The 11642-nt window shown below is 38.8% G+C and overlaps 1 protein-coding gene across 1 annotated transcript in view; it reads right to left on the reverse strand.

Annotated features, from left to right (window-relative positions):
- CCDC73 (coiled-coil domain containing 73) overlaps window positions 1–10369 on the reverse strand; it is a 65729-nt gene extending 55360 nt beyond the window's left edge. The window contains exon 1 of the mRNA XM_059709213.1: window positions 10224–10369. Coding sequence (XP_059565196.1) covers window positions 10224–10358 — 135 coding nt within the window. The 5' untranslated portion in view covers window positions 10359–10369. The remainder of the gene's footprint in view (window positions 1–10223) is intronic.
- Between the last annotated feature and the right edge of the window lie 1273 nt (window positions 10370–11642).

The following is an 11642-nucleotide window of genomic DNA, read 5'->3' on the forward strand; positions in this document are numbered from 1 at the left end:
GTTTTGTGTGCTAGGTGTCCTGTAGGGCCCAGTGGCTCAGCCTCCCCAGTTACCTGAGGTGGACACTCTTGGTGTACCCCCTTGTGGGCTTTTTGCACAGTCTTATTGTAGTTATGCCTTGATTGTTGTAGACTCACTGGGAGGAATTGACCTCCAGGCCAATTGGCAGTGAGAATCAGCTGTGTCTGCAGTGGGAGAACTTCTGTGCTGAAGACACCCTTCTGGGGCAAGACTTGCTTCAGTGGGGATTTGGTGCTCACTGAGTCTGCACCCTGAGTGTGTCCCTTATGGATCTGAGGAGTTGTAATCTGGATGGTCCCCCTCTGACCACTGGGTACACTGGCTCTTGGATCTAAGGAGGTGCTAATTTAGCCTCTGCCTGAGGTTACACAGCAGGAGCTACGAAGAGAACTGCAGATTCCCCTTCCTTTTTTGGAGTTTGGAGGTACCCTGATGAGGCCCAGCTGTGAAGCAATGCAAGCTGCTGTGGGGCCTTGGGCCTTCTCTTGGAAGTTCTGGGTCTGTGGCCCCACTGCAGTTTGTTAGGTAATTTTCAGGTTGCAAAGGGCCGGGGCATTCATATGCAAAAGCCTCTGCTGCAGCCTGGGTGGGGCGGGGTCTCAGGGAATCAAAGGGCGGAGCAAGCAGCTATGGCGGATTCCCAGCCCTGCCCTAAGGGGCCGAGTGTCTCAGTGTCCCGGTACTTGCTGCAAGAACCTCTGAGGGAAAGCCGACCTCAAGTTCCGAGTTCTGCCCGATGCCAGACAGTCCAGTTTCTCCCTGTATGAGTCCTGGGTCCCCAGAGACTTCCCGGAACCGGAGTTCAGAGCAGTCGGGAGCTTGCGACTCCCTCTCGATTTAAAAAGACAGCCGCGTCCTCGGGTACCAGCCCCTTTCCGCGCACGAGCATCCGTACCTCTGCACTTTACTTCCGCAGCTCCTCTGGCTCTCAGTGTGGTTTTCTTTCCTTCTAGTTTTGGAATTTCCACTCAGCCAGCTTTCCTGTAGTTCTGGATGCTGTTCGTTTTGTCTTTATGTTGTTTTTTTTGAAGTTGTTGTGGGAGGCAGCGATTTCCCGGTGTTTATCTATGCCACCATCTTAGTTTTTCCTTTCCCGGCTCTTCTTGCTTGGCATTGATCCCCATCTAAAAGGCTGGTGATATGGCTGCAATTGGGATCGGAACACCCACCAAAGGTATCGTGGGCAGCCTCTAGACAAAGACTTTAAGTGAACAATTTTAACTATGCTCAAGAGCTAAAAGAAACCATATACAAAGATACTGCAGCCATTAAAAAGTTCATAAGAAATGCTATGAACAAGGTCATGCTCTTAAATTTGACAAGTTACAGAAATACACCAATTCTTCAAAAACCATAAAACTACCAAACCTCAACCAAGGTGATATAGACAATCTAAATAGCTCTACAACCATTAAGTTAATAGCTCCTAAATAAAGAAGTTTCCAGGCCAGATGGTTTCACTGAAGAACTCTACCAAATATTTCAAGACTAGAGGCATGATGCATGAAATTCGTGCAAGAATGGGCCTTCCTTCCCCTGGCTTCCGGCACAGGCTTCCCTGTGGCACCCAGGACTGGGCTTCCCTCGCAGCCCCAGCTTCATCTGGAAGGTTGCCCGGAAGCTCATCTGGTCTAATTAGCGTATTATGATTTTATTATTATAGATAAATTAACACTACGTTCACACAGACTCTTCCAGAAAAATACAACAGGAACACACTGCAACTCATTTTATAAGCCCTGTTTACTGTGACACCAAAACCAAACATAGATAATACAAAAAAATTAAACTAAAACCAATATCTCTGAGAAGTTTTGACAAAAAGAAATTCTCAATACCATATTAGCAAATGAAATCCAACAATGTCTAAAAAATTATATACCATGATCAAGTAGAATGTTTTTTAAATTATTTTTATTAATTTCAGAGAAAGGAAAGGAGAGGGAGAGAGGGATAGAGACATCAACGATGAGAATCACTGGTCAGCACTTTTTGATTAATTTAACCTTAGGTTTAATTTTATGAGGTGAGTATTCTTATCATCACCATTTTATAGATGAAGAAATTGGGTTAGCAAGAGGATAAGTAACTTGCCTAAAGGCACATACTAGGTAAACTTAGATGATATGTCTCCAGAGTCTCCTTAACACGCATTATATTACCTTTAAAAGACCGTGGGTTCTGTAGAACAATATGGATTATGATATATGTATCACATATATTTCCTTCAAAAACTTCAGAATTTAATCTTCATATTCCACAAAAGTTAGAAAACCACCCTAAATTATATTAACTATTTTAAACATGTAAATATATTCTGATTGTTTGTTAGAACATGTCAAAAAAACTAGAAATATTTGTTGAATAAAAAACAGAATTTTAAGAATTGCTGTATATGTTTTAATATTAATATTTTTCTATTTTAGAAATCACTGTAATAGATTAAGTTGGCTAATATGAAAACAGTAGTTTAAATACTACTTAGGAAAGAGGTTTTTAAAAATATGAACTTTTAGGCTCTCCCCTATATATCAGATTTTTTAATCTAGAATACTTTGTAGCTAATCAAACCAAGAAACTATCTGAAAGAGTGATTAGTATTTTATTAGACAACATGAGAAACTGAATTGGGCAATTTCGTAGGAGGTGGATTATGAGTTTGAAAAAGAAAATAAAGTACCAGTTACAGTTTTGGCTGCTTGGACATGTGCCTGCTGTACATACTATGTCCCTAAATCTGTTCAGGGTCAAGAATTGAAGAGGTCTGACCAATACACAGCCCATCTTGTAAAACTACAGCCTGAAGCAAGCACTTTTTAAAAAGCATGACACTTTCTAAAGGTTATAAAGAGTAAATAAACCATCAAATTACTCCTCTTTTATTGTTTTTATAAAACACTTAAATCCCTGTAGTCCTAAGGCAGCTAATAAAAAATAAACACTTTTAAGGTTCGATATTCTTGGATACTTTATTGAAGTTACAGATGGGATTTTCTCACCAAATTTAATATTTTTTTATTCATTAACAATTTAATAAGAACTTTTATTAATAACTTTTGAAAGCTGCTTAAAGAATGCATGGAAAATAAAAAGTTCCAAAAAAGTAAATAATTTTTAATAGAAAGCATGAAGTAAATTTAAAATCCTAATATACAAGAATATTATAATGTTACTTTCAACAACGTGAATAACACCCATTGTATCAGCTTTCCATGTAGTATAAACACATACATTCTACAAATCATTATAATCACAGAGCTGTGATTCCACTCATAGCATAACTAATTTTAAGGGACACTGAAGTGCTGCTTTACCACATATTGTACCACTAATTGCCCAGTTTTCTTTCACGATTTCCTTAGCAAATCATTGCTATTCTAGATACCCAAATTTCCATTGGCTTTTATTTATTGTTAATGTAAAATTCCAATATTTATTTCTGTTTAGATATTTAATAAATTTAAAGTGTCCTTTCTCTGAACTCCCACAATGGTTTCTTTATAATCCATAATACACACTATGTGAGAGTATAGTGATTGATTTGTATGGTATGTTTTGACTATTAAAATTTAAACTCTTTTAGAGCAAGACTGAGTAGTTTTTTCAAAGGTTATCAAATAAATGTATATTTTAAAGTTTGAAAGTTCTGTGATAGAAGTCTTTCATTCCCATTGTATAGATAATCTAGCTTAAAAATACTTAAAAATCTGGTTTATAAACTTTAAATCCACTACCAATATTTAGGATCTAATAGATTTTACATTAAACTCTTCTTTAAATCCACTACCAATATTTAGGATCTAATAGATTTTACATTAAACTCTTTATAAAAAATATGTTTTTATTGATTTCAGAGAGAGAGAGAGAGAGAGAGAGAGAGAGAGAGAGAGAGAGAGAGAGAGAGAGAGAGAGAGAGAGAAACATCAATGATGAGAATCATTGATTGGCTGCCTCTTGCACTCTCCACCCTGGGGATTGAACCTGCAACCTGGGCATGTGCCCTGACTGGGAATCAAACAATGACCTCCTGGTTCATAGGTCAATGATCAACCAACTAAGCCACGCCAGCGGGGCTACATTAAAGTCTTCAATAATTGGAAGAGCTAACAGTACAGGGCCCATTGTTTTCTATAATGGCAACAATTTTCTGAAGCTGAATCAGAGATAGGTTGAACTGAAGACATAGGTTCTCCAGTTTAATACAATTCCTACCCTATTCCTATCATATGCCACTACCTGAATCCAATGGAAGTTGAATTTGTGACCCTTCTGCTATTGTTCATCCCTACTCATCAGTTATTCTGTCTATCAGATAAAGGAATTTACCAGAAATGTTGTCTAACTTCTAAAAAGCGCACATTACGAATTCAACATAAACTTTTTTTTGTTGATTCAGATTATCTGTAGGTAATTACAATTTAAAATTCTTTTCCCCCAGTAAAATATTATAATTGCCAAATGAGATCCATTATGGAAAAAATGAGTAAAGTCCCCTTTCTCTTTTGCTAATTCCAGCAAAGGTAAGTAGTAAAATGTAGTTCAATTGAGTAATAAATCACTTTCTTTGACTTTATTACCTATTGTGTTCACTTCTTTGAAGAAACTTTACTATCTAACCCTCTACTATATTGACCAAGTTTATGTTGACTGCATTATTCATTCTAGTTAACTTATTAAATATATATTAATGGAAGAACATTAGACAAGGAGCAAAGAGATCAGAATATCAGTCTCTTAAAATTCTCTGGATTTTAGGTTGGACTAACAGTAATGGAGAACCTTTTGAGCTCGGCGTGTCAGCATTTTGAAAAACCCTAACTTAACTCTGGTGCCGTGTCACATATAGAAATTTTTTGATATTTGCAACCATAGTAAAACAAAGATTTATATTTTTGATATTTATTTTATATATTTAAATGCCATTTAACAAAGAAAAATCAACCAAAAAAATGAGTTTGCGTGTCACCTCTGACACGCATGTCATAGGTTCGCCATCACTGGACTAGACGCTATCTCAGGCCACTTCCACCTCTAAAATTTCATGATCCTGCAAAAAGACTGATTATTTAGAATACATCTCTAAGATCATACAGAAAATGAAAGCAAAAAGAGATGATTCTGACACTTGCCATTCACCCATTCACTAGGGGCTAAGAAAGTGAGGCCGTTCTACCAGCAGTTTTCTGAGGATTGACTTAGTGTTCAGGACCCCGCAAAGACGAGGGATTTTGGAAAATATCCCAGGATTTTAGTTGGAAGTCCAAAGAGCTACACTCTTAGAGGGTGGAAATAAACTAACCCTTACAAAAATGGTAACTGAGCCTCCAGTGACCTCAATCTCTGATAGGTAAGATGATCTGCCATCCTTACTTCCAAAAGCAAAGTAAACCTCTCTAGAGGAAGATAGCATGTAAAGCCTCCAATTTTCTTTGCAATTTTTCATACACAAAGTCATTTAATCAAAATTCACTCTACATTCCAGAAAATAAGGTCAAATAACAAAAAATTGTGAGAGAAAAAACAGATAGTAGAAATGGATCTACAAGTCCAGATATCAGAGTTTATAGCCATAGACGTTAAGATATATAAAATAACATGCTCAAAAATATATAATAAAATGAATTTCAGCAGAGAATTGAAAATTACAAAAGAACCAAACAAAATTTAGAAATGAAAAATACAAGAAATAAAATTAAGAGCTCAATAGCTTGAGTATGTCAGCCGATTAAATAAGTGGAAGAGAATATTAGTGAACTAAAAGGACAGAAGACAATAACCACACTAAAACATGAACAGAAAAAGGAAAATATAGACAAAAAATCAGTAATGATATGGGAGATGTGAACAAGATTAACAAAGTTGGCCAAATTCATATTCATAGAACACTACACCAAAGAAATAGAGAACACCCATTATTTTCAAGTTCATCAATGTTGGAATATTTACCAAAATTGATCATATGCTTGAATAGAAAGCAAAGCTCCACAAATACTAAGTGACTGAAATTATATAGAGCGTATTATCTGATACAGTAGAATTATGCTAGAAATCATTTTTTTAAAGTTAACAAAAATAACATTCTCAAATATTTGTAAAAGCAGTAATACATTTCTAAATAACTCATGGGTTCAAAAAGAAATTCTAATGAAAATTAGAAAATAATTTGAACTGAATGATAATGAAAATAAAATATGTAAAAATTGTGTGACCAGCTAAAACCATGCTGAGAGGTTTACAGCTTTAAATCCTTTGTTAGAAAAACAAAGTTAAAATTAACTAAATATCCATCATTAAAACTTCAAAACAAAAAGAACAGAAAGTTAAGTAAAATAAAGAATAAAGCTAAAAGAAATCAATAAAATAAATACACAATAGAATCAGAAAAACCAAATTTAATTTCTTGAAAATACTAACACAATTGGTAAACCCTTAGAGAGAATGATCCAAAATTCCTACTCATTCATAAAATCTCTGTATATCATCATACCTGACCACCATCTTTTCATTAAGGAAGGATAATCTCTATTCCAAAGACTACAAAATTATTTCTTATATTTTCTAGTATTTGTATATTTTTTCTTTACATTTGATATTTGTACTAGTGGCCTGGTGCACAGAATTTGTGCACGGGGGAGGGAGTGTTCCTTAGCCTGGCTTGCACCCTCTCCAATCTGGGACCCCTTGAAGGATGTCCTACTGCTGGTTTATAGGGATCGGGCCTAAACCAGCAGTTGGACATCCCTCTTGCAATCCGGGACTGCTGGCTCCTAACTGCTCACCTGCCTGCCTGCCTGCCTGACTGCCCCTAACCATTCTGCCTACTGGCCTGCTCGCCCCCAACTGCCCCCCGTGCCAGTGTGATTGCCCCCAACTGCCTCCCCTGCCAGCCTGCTCACCCCCAACTGCCCCCCTGCTGGCCTGCTCGGCCCCACCTTCTCTCTCCACTGGCCTGCTCGCCCCCAACTGCCCCCCTGCTGACCTGCTAACTCCAAACTCCCCCCCCTGCTGTCCTGATCACCTCCAACTGATCCCCACGGATGGCCTGCTTGCCCCCAACTGGCCCCCCCGGTCTGCTTACCCCCAACGGCCCTGCCCCCCAGCAGCCTGATCACCCACAACTGCCCTCCCCTCTTGGCCTCTAACTGCCTCCACCTCGGCCCCACCACCAAGGCTTTGTCCAGAAGAATGTCCAGAAGGTCTCCTGGAAGTAATCCCAGTCTAATTTTCATATTACCCTTTTATTAGTATAGAGGCCTGGGCACGGGTTGGGGCTGGCTGCTTTGCCCTGAAGGGTGTCCTGGAGCAGGGTGGGGGTTCCCCTGGGAAGTGGGGTGGCGTTGGTGAGGGGCCTGTGGTGGTTTGCAGGCCAGCCATGCCCCCATGGGGTGAGGGTCCCTACTGGTGGGGTGTGGCCAGCCTGGGTGAGAGGCTGAGGGCTGTTTTCAAGTTGGCCACACCCCCTTCAGGGTGGGGGTCCCCGCTGGGGTGCCTGGCCAGCCTGGGTGAGGGGCTGATGGCTGTTTGCAGGCTGGCCATGGCCCCCAGCGACCTAAGTTCCCAGCCCCTCCTTTTTTTCTTTTTTTTTTTCAGCACCTCCTTGAGTGGAGGGAAGTAGGTATCTGGGATTTATTTACCTTCTAAAACTGAAACTTTGTAGCCTTGAGCAGAGGCCAGGGCAGGCGGGAAGCTTGGCTTCCTCCATCACCAGGGGCAACCCAAGCCTCCTGCTCGCTCCAGCTCCATGGCCACCGCCATCTTGGTTGGGTTAATTTGCTCCTGATTGGCTGGTGGACGTGGTTTGTGGATGTTTCTCTTTTATTAGTGTAAATGTAAAGTATGTATGAATTGTCCAAGTGCCATATATTGACTTCCTTCCTTTCCCCACTGGATTTATTCTTTTACTGATCTATTTGTTCCTGCAACAATATCACATTTTTAATTATTACAGTACTAGAGGCCCGGTGCATGAAATTTGTGCACTGGGGGGGGGAAGGGGAGGTGTCCCTCAGCCTGGCCTGCACCCTCTCACAGTCCAGGAACCCTGCAATCATTCACCCAGCAGAGGGAGGCCCCACCCACCCACCGCAGCGCTGCCCGGTAGCCTGGGCCTCCCTCTTTGGGTAATTGCAGAGCCCCCCGATTGACTGCCCTGCTGGCCAGTGGCCTGGGCCTCCCTCTGCAGGATGATCATGGGGTGATGGTGGGGCCTCCCGACCAATCGCATCACACACGCTTTAGCTGGCCTGGCGACAGTACATGTCATAGCGTGGTTGTCTTGAAGGTCATTTTGCTGTTTGGCCATTTAGCCAATTTGCATATTATGCTTTTATTATTATAGATTGGAGAAGCCTTTAATATCTGACAGAGCAAGTAGCAATTCTTTTTTTTATTTTCTATCTATACTCATGTATTTTTTTCTAGCTACTGACATATGACATATAACATTGTATTAGTTAAGGTGTATAACGTGTATATATTAATATATTTTCTTTTTTTTTTAAAATACATTTTATTGATTTTTTACAGAGAAGAAGGGAGAGAGATAGAGAGTTAGAAACATCGATGAGAGAGAAACATCGATCAGCTGCCTCCTGCACATCTCCTACTGGGGATGTGCCCACAACCCAGGTACATGCCCTTGACCGGAATCGAACCTGGGACCTTTTGGTCTGCAGGCCGACGCTCTATCCACTGAGCCAAACCGGTTTCGGCAATATATATTCTTATATACATAACTTTAGAATCATTCTGCCAAATTCTAAAAAACATCTCACTGGATTTTTATTGGCATAGCACTAAATTTTTGAGTCCTATCTTGGTCTGTTCAGGCTGCTACAACAAAATGCCATAGACTAGGTGACTTATAAACAACAGAAACTTATTTCTCATGGTTCTGGAGACTGGAAGTATGAAATCAGGGTGCCTACATGGTCAGGTTCTGTGTCTGGTGAGAGAGCTTCCCCGTTCATAAATTCATGCAGCAAAAAGGGCTAGAGCTCTGTTGGGCCTCATGACCTAATTACCTACCAAAGCCCCACCTCCTAATTCCATCATACTGGAAATTAGGTTTCAATAAATGTATACTGGGGGGACACAAACATTCAGACCATAGCAGATCCTTTGAAGAAACCTCTAGAAATGAAAAATATAATCCTGGAAAATAAAAACTCATCAAGGTTAGATAACAGGAAAAAAAACATTTGAAAAGACAATTAGGAAACAACAAAATGAATTACACATGCAATAAATGAAAAAATATAAAAACTATAAAAGAGTTAAGAGTCATAAAAGATAGAATGGGCCATGATCGGTATGGCTCAGTGGATAGAGCGTCGGCCTGCAGACTGAAGGGTCCCGGGTTCGATTCCAGTCAAGGGCATGTACCTTGGTTGCAGGCACATCCCCAGTGGGAGGTGTGCAAGAGGCAGCTGATCGATGTTTCTCTCTTATCGATGTTTCTAACTCTCTCTCCCTCTCTCTTCCTCTCTGTAAAAAATCAATAAATTATATTAAAAAAAGAGACAGAATGGTATGATTCAATATGCTACCTAAGGGGAGTTCCAGAACAAGGTAATAGAAGAAAAGAAATAAGGGAAGGCAACACTCAAAAAGATCACAGCTAAAAATTTTCCTACAAAAGGAATCCCAAGAAACATTGAACAGCTTTGAACAATAGCGATCTCCTGCTAAAATTTTTATACTAGACGTCTCTTTCCTAAAAACTTCAGGGTTATCACTTTAAAACTAAGAATATTTTATTCTTTGAACTCAGAATACTTACTATATACATTTATTTTGTCAATTATGTGTTATCTTGTTTCATCATTTAATCATTTTATAGGTACCTAACTCATAACCTTAACAAAAATGTAATCTCCTAAAGAATAGTTTTTCAAAATCATCCATAGTGTCTAACTATAGTGCTATCTATGCATTCCAAGGTACTCAACAAATATTAGCTGATTTATCAAGTATTTAACAATCTGAAAATCTACTATATTTTTTGCTTTGGTTTATAAATTCTTATTTCCCTTTCCCTGATGTCAACTAAATTTATCCTTTTCTCTTTTGCTTCATTATTTGGACTGTATTTCTTCTTTCAAAATAAGAGGTTATTTTGTTAGGTCTTTTTTTCTTAAACCAAAAATTAAACTGGACAAATCCAGTTCTCTATTAAAATAGCACTTTAAAAAGGTACTTACCCTTCGCATACGTAATTCTTCTAATGCTTCCAGTAAACTAGTTCTGAAATCTAACAGCTGAATGGAAAACAATGTCTCTGAAGAACTTTGAAGAGCAAAGGTAGATGATGAGTCAATCTTCAAATCGTTCTCCATGTTGACATTTATCTTCTATAATGGAAAAAGAAGCATTTTTCTAGGTTTCCAATTAAAAGCACAGTTACCATCAAATTATAACAACTGGTATCCCATAATTCTCCAGGGCTAATAGTGAATACGTTCTGTCATTACTTCTATTCTGATCTTCATACACAAAGCACTTAGCAAAACAATGATTTACTTTCCTTTCTCTGCGGCTGATCTTTTCTGTTACTCTAGTTACCTCTAGGACTAAATCTCCTGCCCCTCCCATCCGTCTTCTAAAGGCTGAGTTCCTAATGTAGCAGGCAAGGTTTGGCCCTTCACTAATTGTTATACACCAAAGCTGAGATAAACACTGTGCCTACTACTAGAGGCAACCAATCAATGTTTCTCTCTCAGAAAGAAATCAGAGGAAAATAAATCATGAAAAGCTTTCAGAATCAATCTTCCCAGAACTACAAAAAAATATGGGTTTGCAAAGAGCTCATTAAGGGCTGCACCAAGACACATCATGGTGAAATAATGTAACACTAGAGCAGTGGTTCTCAACTTTCCTAATGCCGCGACCCTTTAATACAGTTCCTCATGTTGCGGTGACCCCCAACCATAAAATTATTTTCGTTGCTACTTCATAACTGTAATTTTGCTACTGTTATGAATCGTAATGTAAATATCTGATATGCAGGATATATTTTCATTGTTACAAACTGAACATAATTAAAGCATAGTGATTAATCACAAAAACAATATGTAATTATATATGTGTTTTCTGATGGTCTGTGTTTTCCCCAAAGGGGTCGCGACCCACAGGTTGAGAACCGCTGCACTAGAGGAAATGGAAAGAATTCTATAAGCTTTAAGAAAGGGAAAAAAAAATTTTCCATACAAAGGACTAAGAATTACATTAGAGTTTTCAATATCTACAATAAAAATCAGGGTTTGCTTTAGGAGCCCATATATAATGAAAACTAAAATAAAGAAGCTAAGCCTTCAAAATTAGGGGGAAAGATTACCCAATGGAATTTGCTGGCCATGCAAAATGTGAAGGTAAAAGGTATTTTCAGACATGCAGTGTCCAAACTAATTTATCTTCCATGCATCCTTTCTCAGGAAGCTACTTAAAGATTTCTCCAAGAAAGAGTAAAGTATGGGATACAAGAGAGGAAAAGGATCCTAGAACTATGAAGGGGGATACAAAGATGATACTGGTGCAGCAAACCCAGAGATCAACCAGTCCAAATGGAAGTGGTTTAGTACACTCTGGTAAAAAGTTCCTCAATAGGATGAGATTAACAGATT

This window comes from Myotis daubentonii, chromosome 9, assembly GCF_963259705.1.
Source record: "Myotis daubentonii chromosome 9, mMyoDau2.1, whole genome shotgun sequence".
NCBI lineage: Eukaryota > Metazoa > Chordata > Mammalia > Chiroptera > Vespertilionidae > Myotis > Myotis daubentonii.